This window comes from Anas platyrhynchos, chromosome 1 (genome assembly GCF_047663525.1).
Source record: "Anas platyrhynchos isolate ZD024472 breed Pekin duck chromosome 1, IASCAAS_PekinDuck_T2T, whole genome shotgun sequence".
Lineage (NCBI taxonomy): Eukaryota > Metazoa > Chordata > Aves > Anseriformes > Anatidae > Anas > Anas platyrhynchos.
Window position 1 is genome coordinate 185889249 of NC_092587.1, and position 18313 is coordinate 185907561.

At 38.7% G+C, this 18313-nt stretch overlaps 1 protein-coding gene across 1 annotated transcript in view; it reads left to right on the plus strand.

The window, feature by feature from the left end:
- USP12 (ubiquitin specific peptidase 12) overlaps positions 1-12100 on the plus strand; it is a 37976-nt gene extending 25876 nt beyond the window's left edge. Inside the window, exons 7-9 of the mRNA XM_027469559.3 lie at positions 3365-3562; positions 5587-5665; positions 7629-12100. Coding sequence (XP_027325360.1) covers positions 3365-3562; positions 5587-5665; positions 7629-7730 — 379 coding nt within the window. The 3' untranslated portion in view covers positions 7731-12100. The remainder of the gene's footprint in view (positions 1-3364; positions 3563-5586; positions 5666-7628) is intronic.
- Positions 12101-18313: the final 6213 nt, after the last annotated feature.

Here is an 18313-nt window from a genome sequence, read left to right on the forward strand (position 1 = left end):
CATTCCTCGTGCTTGAATTCATTGAGGCTACTTCCATGAGTAGTGAGAATCCATGTCAAGTGTTTTGGGAGGCCTATTATTTTAAGAATGACAAAAATAATGGTCTTAAGACCAAAGATAAGATAAAAAGACAAGCTAAAACTACTAATAATTATTTAAAAATTCTGGGTAGTAATGAAAATTTACTGATTTCATGGGACTTCTTAAGCTTGTTTTCCTCTAAATAATTAAATATTTGTTACAATTTCTGCAAGGGACAGTTTGATAGCACTTTTTTTTTATTGATTCAGTCTGAATGATGCTTGTATTAACACTTTTTGCTAACTGAGATTTTGATTAGTTGTGCTAAACATCTGCATGACAGTGCTCCTGAAAAGCATCTGAAGTTCCATGGAAGCCTGTAGTTTATGTTGTGTAAAAACATTTCTTGTCTAATATTTCTTTTAGTCTTGTTTACACCTTTGAAAAAACTCTGATGTTGTATACACTGTATTTATTTATTACCTAAGAAAGTATTTGTCTGCTTATATGGATGAGCTTCAGGGATGGGAACACTGACATGCTCTACTGGTTATACCACTGATTCTGGTTATTTGGTTTACCGTAGATTGAACACGTGGCTTTTGGCATATCTCATCTGCCAAGTTTGCTTTTACACATTGCATAAGCTTACTAATTGATGTGTATGAGAGGGTTGTGAAGCAAGGTCTGTCCTGTTGTTTTCTGTTGCCTTAGCTTTTTTTCTGTGTGGGAGGCAACATGATCCCTGACCAATAATAAGATGTGTTGACATAAGTCTGTACTGTAGGCACTGATGTATTGGCAAAACACAGCTTTTATTGTTTATACGTTACTCTTCATGTGACCCTTAAGGTCAGTTTCACTGCAGTCATAATATTCTTCCTTCTCTATATCATAAAGTTTATCCATGTTAGTGTCTGTTCAACTAGAAAAAGTGAATTTTTGGCCAGTGAAAGAGCTCCTATTGTCAAACACAACTGCATTTTAAAAAGAGGACATCCATTTTGAAAAAATTGGAGCAGAAATTATATCCATATCTCAGTAATATAACATAAAGTAACTGTCCAGAAAAATAGTTGCTCCTGTCATCTTCCACCCCTTCAACATTTTATTTCCTAGTTTCCTTGCAGGACAAAGAGAAAACTTGAGTCTAGCAGGTTTTTTCAGTTACTATCAAGTCTAAGTTTAATGAGAAAAGAAAAGGAAGGTGTGTTTTCAAGGTTTTTGTCCCCAGTCCCTTATCTTTTGGAAGAGGATTATGTTGTACAAACATACTTACTGACATTCTGAAAATACAGTCTTAGACACATCTGAAGCCTTCATTGAGCTGTATTGCTGAGACGTTTGAGCTACCTTTCAGGGCTAAAGTTTGACAAGTTCTGCACAGTGCTAATCTAAGGTAATAAGCCATGCCGACAAGCACTGCACTCTAACTTGGCAGCTGTTTTTGTGGCAAATTTATTTTATTTTGTTGGCAAATTTATCGCTCAGAGGGTGCAAGTTTCTGTTTGTTGCCAGGCCAGCTGTGTTTGGCTGATGAGGATTTGTAAGCACTGACGTGAGATCTCAATACCTCAAACTAGAGAAGGGGGGCGGTGAGTCCTCAGTAAAATTAAGTTATCACTTTCTGGCTTTGACTTCAATAAAATGAAGCTGCAACATGTATACAAAATCATTGCGCTTAGAGCATAGCATTTATCTTATTTTGGTAGCATCAGGTAGGCTGAATAACAGTGTGCTGTTTGTATCCCTTGGCAATGTTAAATGAACAGCTCGGTAGGAAAACGTGGAGTAACAGAAATGTGGCAAAGTGGTATTGCCTATTTTAAAATTCTTATTTGACTTGGCCAGTTTAATGGGAAGTTCAACTGGCACAGGATCTCTGAAACAACTTTGTTGCGATACCTCCAATGTATACCAAGTGAGGTATAGGATTTGCATTTGGGAACTCGGGAGAGCTCTAGGGAGGTATGTCTTAAAAATGAATTCTGTGCTACATGGCCTTGTGGTGGTTTGATACTGGGAGGTAGCTAAGCGCCACCACAGCAGTCTCTGGTTCCCCCTCTTCAAAAGGACAGGGAGAGAAAATACAATGGAGAGTTCTGTGGGTTGGGTAAGAAGAGGGAGATCACTCACCAATTACTGTAACAGGCAAAATAGTAAGGAAGATTAATATTGTTCATTGCCTATCACTGGTAGACTAGAGCAGTGGGAACTAAAAGTGAAGTAAAGACACCTTCCCACCATCCACCCTCTGATAACTCTTCCCCCCAAGTGGTGCAGGGGAACAGGGAATGGGGGCTGCGGTCAGTCCAAGATGCTTCCTCTCCTTTCCCTCACTCATGGTCCCTCTCTGCCCCTGCTCCCCGTGGGGTCCCTCCCATGGGATGCCATCCTTCCCGAACTGAGCCTGCGGGGGCTGCCCACAGGCTGCAGCTCTTCAGGAACTGCTCCCACACAGCTCCGTCCCACGGGGTCCATCCCCCAGGAGCAAACTGCTCCAGCACGGGTCCCCCACGGGTGGGCGGCAGCTCCCCCCAGCCCCCTGCTCCTGCGTGGGCTCCTCTCCATGGGCTGCAGCTCCGGCCCGGGGCCTGCTCCTGTGGGGGCTCTCCATGGGCCGCAGCCTCCTCCAGGCCACATCCACCTGCTCCAGCGGGGGCTCCTCCACCCATGGGGGGGCTGCAGTGTGGAGATCTGCTCCATGTGGGACCCATGGGCTGCAGGGGGACAGCCTGCTCCACCAGGGGCCTCTCCACGGGCCACAGGGGAGCTTGTGCTGCCTGTCTGGAGCACCTCCTGCCCTCCTGCTGCACTCACCTGGGGGCTGCAGGGCTGCTGCTCACTTCTCTCTTTCCCAGCTGCTGTAGCACAACAGATTTTCCCTGTCTTAAATCTGCTCTCCCAGAGGCACAGCCAACATTGCTTATTGGCTTGGTTGTGGCCAGCGGTGGGCTCCTTTTGGAGTTGGCTGGAGGTGGCTCCTATATAATGTGGGGCAGCTCCTGGGCTCCTCAAAAAGGCCACCTCTGCAGTTCTCCCACTACCAAAACCTTGCTTCATAAACCTAATACAGGCCTCTATGTCTGAACTATTGTATGGGTTATTCACGGGTCTTCATTTAGCTTCTATTCTAAATAAATTTACAATTCTCTCAATTGTTAAAATCCACCTTTACTTTAGCAACAAGGGGGAAGTTTTGTATTATTAAGATGGCTGATGATCTTAGTATCTTTCTAATTTTTTTAAAGACCTCAGTAGATACGTTTTCTGTTAGTCAGTATCAGCTGAAGGATTTGGCTCAATATTGGAAATACTGCATTTTTATGTTTGTGTTTTTCAGGATGAAAGTAAAAAAGCTTCCTATGATTCTAGCTCTCCATTTGAAGAGATTTAAATACATGGATCAGCTGCATCGATACACAAAACTCTCTTATAGAGTAGTTTTTCCTTTAGAGCTTCGTTTATTTAACACCTCAGGAGATGCCACCAATCCTGACAGAATGTATGACCTTGTTGCTGTGGTAGTTCATTGTGGAAGGTAATAACAATATATTTTATGTAAGCGATTTTTGTGTAAGCTTAACTGTGTTTATGAAAACAAAACACCCAGTATCACGTCATTAATAGCATTTAAAGATCTCTTAAAAGTTTATTAGCAAGGGAAGCATTGTGAAGAGATGCTACGAATCCTGGTAATATATGGGTTTGTTGCCATGACAGCTCATTGTGGAAAGTAGAAGCAGTATATTTCATAGGTTTATTTGTATGAGCCTATCTATGTCAAAAGAAAAAAAAAATAAAATAAAAATACCCCATGTCATATAAGCAATAACTTTTAAGGATCATAGGATCATTAAAAAAAAGGAAGAGGGAAAGTGTTTTAGAACAGATACTGCTTTATAAAGGCTTTTCTTTAGGGTTTTGTGTGTTTCTTACAGACTTTATCAACATTTTCTGAAATATATGTTATGAGTTTTGTTGATTACTTTATTTCCTTGCTTTCAGAATGTGACTGTTAGACTTGTATTTGAATCATAGAATCATTAAGGTTGGAAAAGACCTACAAGACCATGTGGTCCAAGCATACCCCTACCACCAATGTCACCCACTAAACCATGTCCCCAAGCACCACATCCAACCTTTCCTAAAACACCCCCAGATAGAAGAAAATTTGATGTTGCTGTTTTCCATAGATGTTCTTATGGTTTCAAGTCTTCAAATTAGGGCTGCTGTACAAACTACTTATCGACTAAATAAAAGCGCCAACGTGGAAAAAGATGATTTAACATCTGGAATCATAGAATAATTTACACTGTGAGGTCAACTACTTAAAGCACAGCTAACTTTGACACTTGATTAGGTTGCTCAGGGCTGTACCCAGTTCAGTTTTATGACTAGGAATGGGGATTTTTACTGCCTCTTTGGGCAATTTGTTTCAGTCTATCAACATTCTCACTGTACTTTCTTTCCCCTTTATGTCACATCAGAATTTCCCTTTTCACGCTTTGTGACCATTGCCTCTCTTACCCCACCTGGTGCTGTAGTTCTCTGACAAATGCAGTAACCTGCTGCTGGCCTTGCTCCAGTTTATCAGTCTCTCTGTTGCATTGACCAAGCAGTGTCTGGAATTCAATGTCCAATTTTGGGTCCCAGAGTGCAGAGTAGCAGGGAGTTATCACTCTAACAGTACAGCCCTACATATGCTCAATCTTGGAAACGTACCCATTCTCACAGCCATGTCAGGTTAGTTGTGTTTTACTTTGGGTTGTATAATTTGGTACGCAAACATGTCCCTCATAGACGGCAGCCTTCCCTCCCTGATACAAACACAAAAATTGTATGAGTGTCATTAGCAGATTCAGGCAGTTTCAGAACTACTTTAGGTAGTTGTCCACTTTCAGTTTTAAGGTGTAGCTAGTTTGGAAAGTGTATCATCTTCTTACCTGAAATCTGATTAATTAGTAAGACACTTTTACAGATTTCATTCCTGTCATGGTTGTGGAGAAATTTCTTGTCTGCCACAAACTGAAGAGCTGTGCATTAGAACTGTTTTAGTTTAAATGGGAGACTTTTCCATGCTGTAAGAATTCTTGAAACTTCTAAATTGCCAGTTTAATTCAGTTTTTATTTGCTGTCAAGCAAATGAAGAGATTCCTGATTGAGCCTGTAGGTGAACAACAGCTCTACATATTCTCTTTATGAAGATCAGAACTGGTGTGAGATCTATCCTGTCCTTATGAAGCATCAGAATCATTTATTGATTTAAGTTCTCTGTCTCTCTTTTATTTCCCTTCATTTATATTTTCATGCCTGTGCTGCTTATTTCTCAGTTTATGCATAATCCTTTTTTTAGCACAATATTTAATACAGATACGTGAGACATTGTTATGAAAATAATTTAAGTGGAAGACGGAAAAAAAACATCCAAGCAGAAATTGTGTTGGTACCCATCTCAATTACTGTTAAATACTGCTTTTGTACAAGAAAAAAACACTTTAATGAAATATGTTTATACATACATGTGTTATAGTTTGTGTTCTTTTTTTTAATTTTATTTTACAGTGGCCCTAACAGAGGACATTATATTGCAATAGTGAAAAGTCATGATTTTTGGTTGCTTTTTGATGATGATATTGTTGAGGTAAGCTTTGTGTATACTCTGGACTTTTTTCTCATACCAACCTGAGCACTTGCAGCCCTTGTTGTGTGCATGATTATTTAAAGTAAAAAGACTGATACGCTAATGAGAAGAGTTATTCAATCCCAATCTAAATGATCAATAACTGTGAGGGCAGAGCTGCACCTTGCAATTTGACTGTACAGTAAGTTTAAGTGCATTTTGTTTTGTATATTTCTGAAAAGAAGCTTCTTTGTTTATGGCCATTGTCTTTCACCTTTGTTTAGTAAGCTGATCCTGTGGCCAGAGTATATGGCAAATACAGGTGCAGATAAATTGGTTTTATTGCAGTTCTTCTCTAAGAGTAAATAATTTCTTGGAGGAATGTATTTGTGCGTATTTTCTAAGAGGTTATAAATTATTGGAATGGATCAGTCTGGTCATCTGTTTTGTACAATGTCCTGGATTGTTTCAGAAAAAGGGCAACAAGCATCAAAGTAGACAAACTGAGTTTCAGTGTAAAATCTAGAAGTTAGTCCCTGAAACAGGAGTCTTTTGCTTCTGGTATTCTTGCTAGTATTAGCCATGCTTCCAGGAATTCGTGGTATTCAAACAAACAAACAAAAAAATCCCTTCACCAGTTTTTGCTTTGTCAACTGTTTCATCAGTTATTTTTTATTCTTCATTGAGAAAAAGAGCAGAAACTGCTCGTGTCTGTATTTTGTACTGTTTTAGTTTTTTTGCTTGTTCTGTCATCTTCCTTTTTTTTTATGCCTACGCATGAACAGAAGTATGATTGTGCTGTCCATGTCCTTTATTAGATTTAATTAAGCCAGTACAATGAATAGTTTACATTTTTTTGTTACATTATAAAAATACTGTATAATTAAAAAGAAGAAAAAAGAGTGAGACAGGTATTGGACTTACTGTGTTAATTGGCAGGACAAGTCAAGGGTATTAAGGAGTCTTATCTCCAAGCCACATTATGGATCGTTTTTAACACAGGAAATGACAGAAATGGAACTACACAGGGTTGCTGGGAAGGTAGAAGGATTGCCTCTGTGTCTTATCACGATACACCGTAAATTGAAATGTCTCAATAGGGTCAGAAGTTCAATTTCCTTCAAGGAAAAGAGAGGCCACTGTGGTAGATCTCGTATGATTTCACAAACATCAGGGACAATCTCTCCAATTCCAAACCAGTAACACCTGGCCCATGGTTAGTCAAGTTGGAATGACTTGCTCCTTCCTGAGAGAGGTTTCATTTCAAATAATAGGAATGAGATCAAATAATATCTGCCTAAGTGAAGGAAAGTTCATCTTTCCACCTTTTTGTTGTTTGTAGCATAATCATCCTTGGTTTAAAATACAGCAAGAGAGCTTGCTTTTAATTTCAATTTCTTTTGTATAAAAAGCGATGACAAGAAAACCAGACTATACTAATTTCAAAAATGTCTGGTTTTGGCAGACACTTTAAGTCTTTCCCCAAAAATCTTGGCTATAGGAGACTTTCCAGGCTGGCAGGATGACAGGCAAACTTTGTATGAAAAACTAAGAAAAAGTCAGCCTTCATTTTTGCCTTCTCATTGTTCTCATCTGCAGTTGACTGGCTTACACTGCTTAGAGTGAGAAATGATGTCTTGTACATATGTTCTTCATTGTGAATTTAAAGTCTTAGTGAGATACTGTTATCCTTAAAGCTTTTGTGTTTGAAATTTGCACAAATGCACCTTGGGTTACACTCATAGATTCACTTAATCCTTAAAATTGCACACACGTACATACATAAACATATGTATACTCTACCATCTGTGCAGTTGATGACAGACTGAAAACATAGCAACTTTAAGAATTATTGGGATTTGATTATTCTATTTAATATGTGAAAGTTATTTTTGTTTGAGAACATATTTTAGAGCGGTACGTAAGGTGATGTGTATGTTGTGCAAGGTAATCTCACGTTAAAATTTTGGATTTTCACATGCAGAAAATTGATGCACAAGCTATTGAAGAATTCTATGGGTTGACATCAGACATCTCAAAGAACTCTGAGTCTGGTTACATCCTCTTCTATCAGTCTCGGGATTGAGGGGGAACTGTAGCGAAGAGAGATTGTTATGCCTCGCATCTCTATCTTGGAATGGAGCAAGCACTGAAGAAAAGCAGGAAGCTCCAGGGGTGGTAGCACAGTTTGCACACAACTAAGCAAAGAGTTTGGGATTTTTAAACCCTTCATATCATTACCATTTTATTTGCTCAGGTATCACGCTGACTACACGTCTTCACTGCATCCCGTAAGCAAAAAAGAGATACCAACCGCTCTTGCAGGAGCTTTCCATTAGGTAATGCTGTTTCTGTGGTCCTAATTCAAAGCCCGTTAAGCTCACTGGAGAACCTTACTTGGACTTCAGTGGAATTTGAGTCAGGTTCTAACTGCACTGCCAGGTTGGTGCAATAGGAGCATTAGAAATCTGTATTTTATACAGACTTCGCATATAAAAAGTAAAGGACTCTTTGTGAACTTAGTTTCCTGTGCTTAAGTTTGAAAGAATGAGGCTGGGAGGGTTAACATGTAAGCAAGAAGATATATCTGGGCCCAATTGCCTTCTTGATGGTAGTAGTTTAACTGAAGATATAAACTGGTGTCAGGGAGGCAAGTATGTTTTGCTTCTCTGAAGAAGCTTACGTTATTTATAATGTATGATCGGGAACAATCAGTCAAGATTATGGCTTTTAATCTCCGTATGGGGAAAGGTTTGGTTTGTAATAGTTTATTTTTATTTATAAATTATTGTAACTTAGGATCTTGTGTACTGACTGTCCTTTATTCTAACAAGTATTGAGAATTTTATATATTAATTTGAATTAAAACTATGTTAAAATGTTAAATAAGAGCCAATATAAATTCTAAAAACAGTGTCTACAATGTCTTAAAAAGATTAGTAACATAGGAGAGAGATTTCCTTCTGGAAGAACTGGTATCTAAGTGAGGTACTTGATTTAATTAAACTAGAATATCATCTTTCCATTAATGGATGAAAAAAGTGAACAAATACTACACAGAAGACTTTTAAGAATGCATATCAAAAGAAAATGATGGTGCAGTGGTGGTATACCAGTCTTTATAGTTCTTTAATCATTTATTAATATCTTGTACTCTAAGCAAATTAGAATGATTTGGATCAAAGTAAGCTGTTTTCAGAATATCATTCCCTTTCTTCAAAACAGATCCACTTATGTTACCAATAACATGGGTGACTGTCTCAAAAACCACTCAAGGTTTCAAGTATAATTTTTTCTAAGTAATAAAAAGAAATAAGCTTAAAATTCAGTGAGACTGAAGATACTGCATTCCTTTAAAAGTAGAATGAAAAGTAGGGTTTTTCACTGAAACCAGCTGTTTTACCCTGCTTTAGGTTTACGAAACAGCATTAAGAACTAACTCTTGACAAAACACCTGATCTGTAATAAATGTGAACTACTGTGATCTGACTGACATTCTTCCATTTAACAGTACTTTGTCTGACAGTAGCTGAATGTAATTTCTGGAAAGTCAGGGGATATATGTTCCAGATGATGGCAATCAGGTCTTGGATGTCCTTGTCACCCCTCTTCAGCTAGTGATTTTTACATTATTGTAGTTTTCTAAGGTTATTTTATTGATACTGTTACAACTTTTGACAAGAATGTCTCCTGTCTGCTGCTATAACTGACTATTTACTTACCTGTATCTTTTAGCTCAGGAAATGACTTCACCTATCCGCTCAGTTGAACAAATCTTTAACAGGGTCACTAAATAAATTGGGCTATTTAGCAACTGTCATGCTGTAACAAATTGCTTTTGTAAAATGTAAAGTTTCTAAAGCCCTGGTTTGGCTAGAATTCTTTTGTATAAAATTATGTATCATGATTAAACTACCAGCACTGTAAAGTAAAGCTCAAATATTGTGGGAGATGCAGAAATAGGATTGGATTTTTCTTAAGGGTTCAAGTAATTTTAACACCTTTTTTCAGCCCTCAGTGGGAAAAGGGTTGAGGAGTGAGCCGGTTGGTTAATGGTGCATGTTAGAAGGATGAAGTCCTTTGCATACTAAAGGTACAGCATTGTAAAAGAACTGTCATGTTACTTTTTGCTAATGGACAATTTTTTGTTATTTTTCTTTCTTTTTTCTTTTCCTAGTGTAGTCAAAATCTGAGACTAGCTGCTAAATACTTTATACCCTAACAAAATTCAAAACATTTTCATTTTATTCACTGGTTTTACTCCTGCCACATATTTTTATAAGGCGCTGACTTTCGTTTTGTATAGGGTTTTTGAGATAGTATTCCAAATTATATATTTCATTTTACTTTTAGTGCAGCTGAAATAATTGAAAGTTCTCAATTAAACTATTATCAGAAACTGCAACTTCATAAAAAAAAAAAAGAAAAGAAAAGAGGCAGGGAAGTGCAAAATATGACTGATTGGTATGTAAAGCATTATAGGATTATTTCTTGGCTGTAGTACAGAGGGGAGTATGGGAAAGTCGTCAGTTGTTGTAAATGGTGGAAATGATTTGCGGTGTACCTATGTAAATGTTAATTGGGACTGCAGTCCCCTATTTTGTATATTGGAGCAAAAAACTTCTATTAAATAAAGTATGTTCTCTAAAGGTAAGTACTGCATCCTTTGCAGAGCCCCGATGGTCAGTCTGCTGTCTTTTGTGCTTTTCAGTGTTTTCAAACCTAAAAAGTATCTGGAGCTTCCTGTATTAAGTTAACTGCCCTTAGCCATGGAGGGAGAAGCGTGTTTAAATATGGTGCATTTTATATCTCTGTCTGTTGTTACAAATAATGGTTTGGTGGCAGTAATGTTTTTGGTGGTGCACTTACTTCTCTAAAACTAGTTTTTAAGTCAGTTGTTGATCTCTGAGGCAGAGAAGAGGGAGTGTTTTGAAATACCATTTTTTCTTGACTTCCATTTCCTCTAAAAATCTTTATGTTGCTACAAAATGTGCATTCAAGTTACCTAATTGATTTCTTCGGTTGCCACTTTGTGGGAGGGGAAACAGAAAGAAAAATAGGAGTGCTTACAGTATTAGCATAAGAGAGAGACTGACGAAAGAACTGGAGTCCACCATCAGCAGAAAAAGGTGCATTACTTTAGTAAAAATCTCTTTTTGTTATCTATGTGTGATTTGGTATCAGGTTAATTTTCACTTGGAGTATACGCCGCTGTTTGCAATGAATGTATGTACTTTTTACAAACAGATCATAAAGATCATACCCTGCCGTATTTGTAGTTGTGACAACCATACCACATCCATGGTCTTTCAGTGTACAGAAATTGTGACTTTAAGGTGTTCAGGTTCATGTATGGATGACTAAAATGAACTCTGTTGTGAGAAGTTACTCATAAGTCAGGTTTAGGTGACATTCAGATGCTAGCACGTAGAGACGTGATGCCGTTTCAGATCTACTGCCATACCCTGAGACATCTGCGTAGGACTGGCAGATCTAACACAAGACCTACAAAAGATCTGCATCCTTCTGGAGCAGCAGCTTAAGGCTGGACAGGACATCCTGGCTTGTTTCCCATGTCTTTGTCTCAGCATTTTCACAAGCACTGTTGCATATGCCCTCCTTGGTGCATATAAAGATGAAAGTTTCTATCACTTCGTTACTTTTCTGAGGCCTCTGGTTACTTTTTTAATTCCCTTATTAAAATTAAAAGAATTTTATGTTCTATTTGGTCCAGTCTTTCAGCTGTGGGTTTAAGATGATCAGTTATTATTACGATTACCCTTTAAATAGAAATTTTGTTATGTGAAATGTTCAATCTTCATTTAACAGAACTTCCTTAGCTTTATTTCTTATTTTTTTGCACAGAAATTTCCAATTGCCTGTACAAGAGAAATCTTACTATGGGTTAAATCTGTGGGTTGCAGCGTTACATTGCAAATGTTTATGTGACTTTTTTTCCAGAAGTTTAAATAATCCAGATGTGGTTTGTTTGCTTTCATAGAGGGGCTTTATAGTCTGAGTTGTTCACTCCCTCCCCCCATGTTTGTCTGGGTTGATCTCAAGATTGTATGTCTTTGAAATTCAGTCTTTGTTTTCCCTCTTGATAATACAATGTGCACATTTTATGGTTTCTGTCCTGTAAGGCTTCAAAAATCCTCTAACCTCTCACAGTGTAATGTGAGATGTATAATACATTTGTCTCTTTACATGCAAGCCTCCAAGTACTCAATTATTGCCAAAATTAATATTCTACATCATCTGTATTCAAGGGCTGTTCATTTTGCAGCAGCATTGCTGATCAGTTGTTACAACTGAACTATGCAGGTCAACTACCATGCAAACAAACACTGGCTTCATCTTTTTACTATGGAGATCTCTGAAATCTGTTGTTTCCAGTTTTAATGATGGAGTCTGGTGAGGCAGAAATAAACTTTGTTTGGCTTATGTTCAAAAACATCTGCAAAATTGTCTGCCTTTTTCTTTTTTGCTTTTAGTGAGTTAATTTTCAGGCTAACACTCAGAAATCTGTTATTATGGTCATTGAGTTCCTTTTGGAGCTTGTATAAGTGTGTTTTGGATACGTAAGGAGGATTGTTTGCAGACATCACCAGCTTTGAAATGAACTAAAGGATATCTTCCAGTTTCTTCCCAGAAGTTCAAATGATTATGTTCTTCCTTTCCCTCTAACAGCTTGTGATTGCTGCCTTCACAAGAGATTTTAAGGGTTCAGAAAAGGGCAGAGGTACTGCCTCCCTAGCTCTTTGTATAGAGGTTGTGCTGGCAGCATTAGGGAGCTTTAATTACAGAAGGATCATCAGTCATGTCCTTGATCTGCATTCCACAGGTTATGCAATTCAGGAGAGAGTATGCGGAGTGGAGATCTTACAGAGAAAATGGAGAAGTAACTTTGCAATTATTCACTACAATACTAGATAGAAAAGCAACATTTCCTAAAAGGTAAAATATTAAATTTAATGAAGATCTCAGGTGCTGGAAGAATTTAGGGTGTATCCAAAACATCCTGCCATGCTCTCGTTTTCTGTTGCTTTAATTGGTCATGCCTATATGTGTGTACTTTGTTAAAATTTGTTAAGTCTAAATTCAAAATTTTCTACTTGTACACATATTTGTGAGGTCGATATGACTACATTACTTAGTGCTCTTCCAGAAACAGTTTATGTGTATGTTTCAGCTGAACGGAGTATAATCTTGCAGCGGTCTGATCCCGAAAGCATTTTCAGCTTTTCGCTAGGAGTATTTTTCATTTTCGTATTTCCTGTTACTGTTTTTAAGGTAGAAAAAAAATAAAAATCTCAAGATCTCCAAATACTTTACTAGCATGCTATATTATTCAGTGATGCAATATCCATGAATGCCTAAAAGTCTCGCTGCTGTCAAGCGTTGGCTCTTAAGAGTCTGAATGTCATCACGTCATAAAGCAATCATGTATCAGCTGCTTCGAGTGTGATTATTATGTTATTTCAGCTCTCACTAAATGTTGCTTTATTGTAAAGGCTGTTTTAATCGTCTTGTTACGAGTTGTGCTAATGACATTCAACTCAAGTTATACTTCCATGTGAGCACATTTATTTGTGTTTCTAGGAACTGATTATCCTAACGTTATGTCAGTCCTCTCTCTGCATCTTTCATGTCAAGCAAGACTGCAGATGCATAGATGCAGGCAATGTCTGCTAAATTAGTGAACAGTATTTCAGAGATTAGATCAGTATTTAAGATTTTTGCATTGAAAAGAGTTGGAGGTTTTTTGTCTTCTAATCCCTATGCATCTATGGTGAAGGTTCTCCAACAGCAAAAATGATTTTTTGAGGTCATGGGATTGAACAAATGTGACAACCGTGATGTACCCCTTTCTTCCTATTTTTAAAAACTATGGAAGCAGTCCTTAACATTGTTACAGAACATGAAATATATCTGAAAATTGAACGATATGCTTTTACAGAAGGTAGCTTCAAATTATTTTGAGATTGCTTGAGTTCAGTGTGGTGACATGGCCCTATTACATCAGGGGTCTATCAGAATGAGCAACAGATCCATTAGGAGCTAGATACCAAGATTTCTTTGATACCTTACTCTATTTGGAAATCCCAACATATTCTAATAGGACAAAAATTTTACTAAGGGATATCTCTATCCATGATATCATCTACCTGGGCTTGTGCACAGCATTTGACCCTGTCCGGCATGATATCCTTGTCTCTTAACTGGAGAGGAATGGAGAGAGTAAGATTTATTGTCTATTACTAACAAGCTAGAGAAGTGAGAAACAAAGCAAAGAAACCAAAAACACCTTTCCCCCATCCAGCCTCTTCCACCTCTTCCCCCTGACCACCGCGGTGGAATGGGGGCTGCGGTCAGTGCCTGGCGCTTCGTCTCCACCACTCCTTCACGGTCCCTCTGTGCCCCTGCTCCCCGTGGGGTCCCTCCCATGGATGCCGTCCTTCCCGAACTGAGCCTGCGGGGGCTGCCCACAGGCAGCAGCTCTTCAGGAACTGCTCCCACATGGCTCCGTCCCCCGGGGTCCATCCCCCAGGAGCAAACTGCTCCAGCACGGGTCCCCCACGGGTGGGCGGCAGCTCCCCCCAGCCCCCCTGCTCCTGCGTGGGCTCCTCTCCACGGGCTGCAGCTCCGGCCCGGGGCCTGCTCCTGCGGGGGCTCTCCATGGGCCGCAGCCTCCTCCAGGCCACATCCACCTGCTCCAGCGGGGGCTCCTCCACCCACGGGGGGGCTGCAGCGTGGAGATCTGCTCCATGGGGGACCCATGGGCTGCAGGGGGACAGCCTGCTCCACCAGGGGCCTCTCCACTGAATTGCAAAGCATTGGTGGTAGGGAACCCAGCCTGAGACCACGAGCTGTTTTCCACACATATATTGAAACACCAATTAGCCTCTTATATTACAAACTGAAAAAAATCATAATTCACCAGAGGAGAATTGAGACAAAAATGACTACAGTTTCTAAGCTGTCTATAGTCTTTTTACATTATGGGATTGTGTGCAAGACAACCTTTTCTTTCCCCAAATATATATTAAAAAAGAACTTCAGCATTTAGAAAAATTACAGTGCATGATAATTTCATGCTTCAGTGAGTAACAGTAATTGTTAAAGAATATAAAGCAGCAAAACACTGCTTTGGGCTAAATTTGGTAACTTTTAAAAGTAAAACTAACTGGAATATTGTAAGCTTTTTAATAAGGATTAGAGGGAGACGAAAAAAGTCCTACACTTGAAATCTGAAAACAATGAGCATCCTGCTAGACTGGGGGGAGAGGGAGGGGGTGTGCAAAGAATAAAACAAAAGAAAAAAAGCTGTGCAGGCTGATAGTCTGTATAACATGCTGCCTCCTATCAGCCTGCACTATGAGCCTCCAAGTCCAAAAATGGCATCTTCTAGTGTTTGTGCTGTATGTCAGATATATTCAAATCCACCAGAAGACACAGCTTGCCATTCAATGGAAAACTTTCTTAAAGAACATACCTGTGATAACAGCTACAGCGTGTGAATATTTGTCTTTAACTACTTCAATGTCAACGTGAATATTAGAAATGCTCTGAAAGGGAAAAATGTGGAAAAAACAAAAAAAAAACAAAAAAAAACAAACAAACAAAAAAAAAAAAAAACAGCTGCCACGTCCTTAAAAATGAAGAATGGGAATGCTTGGTGTCATAGACTCATAGAACGGTTTGGGTTGGAAGCATCCACAGCTTCTTTGGGGAGCCTGTGCCAGAGCCTCACCACCCTCTGAGATAAGAATTTCTTCCTAATATCCTGTCTAAATCTACCCTCTTTTAGTTTAAAGCTGTTACCCTTTGTCCTGTCATTACACCCCGTGACTAAGAGTCCCTCCCCAGCTTTCCTGTAGCCCCCTTTAGTTACTGGAAGGTCACCATAAGGTCTCCCCAGAGCTTTTCGAAGCCCTGTTGGTTGTCACCAACCACCTCCTTATTTTCCATGTGCCTTAGCACAGTTTCCAGGAGGATCTGCTCCATGATCTTGCCTGTCACATAGGTGAGACTGACCGGCCTGTTGTTCTCCAGGTGTTCCTTTTTTCTCCTTTTAAAAATGGGGGTTATGTTTCCCCTTTTCAAGTCACTGAGAGCGTCACTGTGGAGTCCTGGATAATCCAGTCCTGCTTCGGTGTTTCCCTTCAAGAAAATGTGTGTGTTTCAGAGAGCTGTCAAAAATCTCCTGTGGAGGACTCCTGCCTATAGTCTGACATTGCAATGACTGTTGCGTTTGGCATTGTGCCCAGACATGAAGTGCACATAAAAACTGAATCTCAAAAAAAAATCCTCACAAAGTTGGCAGCAAGACTGGGTAAAACCCTACATAAACTGCTTGCTTGTTCTTCTGCTTGTGTGCAACAGGTACGGCAGCTTTTAGGACTGGAGTGTAACCTTGTTGGTTTTTATATTCGACTCATCCTTATTGTGACACGCTCAATTTGGTGGTTTCTAACTGAGGGGCATTTAGCATCTGCTCATGGAGATAATTTCATTAAATCGTGATCTGACTCCAATTTCCATCGCTGGCAGTGCATGGATAGGAAAGACTTTCTGACATTTTGTGGCTATTTACTTAAGTGCCAAGAGCAGCACGGCATTTTCTGCTTAGCTCCCTCGAGGGCTGGCCAAGATTGTAGGGGTCAACATGCAGAGAGACTAGAAAAATCCAATTAATCATTACATTTAATAGGAGTTGTGGATTTTAAATACCTTTGTTGATATGGAACACAGATAGGATACTGTAAAAGCTGCAGAAGCAAGGAGTACTGAAGGCTTGTGCTCTTGAATATTTCAGACCTTCCAAATGCTCCATAAAAGCACACAGACCTTCAAAAAACAACAGCTCTCCCAGTGCATTGTCCTAGAGAAGCTGATTCTATGCAAATAGCAACATTTTCTGGTGAAATGAGGGGCAATGAAGCATTTTTCTCATTCTGCAAGCTGGGTCTGCATAAATTTTGAGGCTGAAGTTCTTTCTCGTTTAAAATTAGTTTGAAGTTATGTGATTAATAATTTAATGAAATACTTCTCACAAATTACTACATTTGGTGAATAAAGTTCTAGGTCTACTTAGATCAGTGCTGGCTTCCCATTGTTGCTGCTACTTTTTTAATTATAGGACGGGAGATCTGGAGATCAGAAGTCAGCTTTCACATTTGGCACTCCATTTCTTTGGCAGATTGGTCTGTTGTGGATGTTTAGATAATTATATGTAAATCCCGACTCTTGCTAATGGCCACCTTGAGGGTTATTTACTACAAATTTGTCAGTTCCTGAATGTTTCTCCTAGAGCAGGAGGAGGAATTGAAAAACATTTTGACACATTCGTGCCAATGGAAGTTGAATGCAGACATGGAAATGCTTCAACTCTGCAGTGTCTAAGCATGGATGTTTTCAGACTGCTACTCTTATGCTGGCAAGCAGGCTATGTATTTAAAAACAAAAGCTTTTGAAATGCAAGTGCCTGGAGCCAATTGTCTCACTATGAATTAAAATTCTATTTGTCTGCTAAATATTTTTCACTATTAACAGAAAAAATAAAAAATAATAAAAAAAAAAAAAAGGAGCTACATACTTTCAGTGTCTCTGGAAAGGTCGTAGGTTATTTTAATATAGGTGTCTAATTCAAATTTGAAAGTGTAACTTTTTACATAGACTTGACAATTTGGGCTCGATTTATTAAAAGAATTTTTCAATAGCTTCACATATGGTAAAGGATCCGTGTCATAGATTGCAATGACAATGCACAGCTACATATAACAGAAAAGAAGTTTTCCCATAATTAAATCCCAGTCATCTTAAAATCAATGGAGCTAATAATAGCAATGGTCAAAGCTTTAAAAATGTTCCAAGTGTGCCATAATAACACAGAGCATTCAAACCTATGTGGGCACAGATCTGTGTTTATGGATGATTAATGCTATTCATACAGAAATATCAACATCAACAGCAAGAGCTTTAACATACTAAGTGTGGGAGACAAGTTCTATCTTCTTTAAATAGTCTTTTGAAAACATTTTTTATTCCTTTATAAATTCAAATGAACAATTTTTCAAACTAAAACTGAGTTGAAGAATGCAGCCAAGCACAGTCATGATTAGTTCATTCACAGCTCCCCAACACTTTGTTCATTACATATAGAAATTCAAATCTTCAGAACTGAATTAATAGTACTTGGCCAACTGTGCTGATTCTGTTTTGTTACACAGTTGACCTTTTTTGTTTGTTTTGGTATATATACATGGTACTAGAGAAGAAAAGCCCTCCCCCCCACACACACATGTAACCCCATATAATAAACTAGATTACAAATGATAATAATTTAAATATAAATATATAATTCTGTGAAACTGTATATATCTTTGAAAAATTATTGAAATAAACATTCATGATGTTGATTTAATAAAGTGCAATTCTGAGCTACAGAATGGCTGGCTGACTGGAGGGCTTGGTGTTTGGTTAGTTTCTGTAAATTGTTTTGGTTGCCAGAAGTAAATATTGGCCTTTCCTAATGCCTTTCTTGTGCTCTTTTCAAAGAGCCCCAAGATTAAAAATGAAATTTAGCGTTTCTGCTGGATTAGAACTAGTAAGCAAAGAGGAATACTGACTGCTGTAGAATCACAGAATCATTAAGGTTGGACAAGC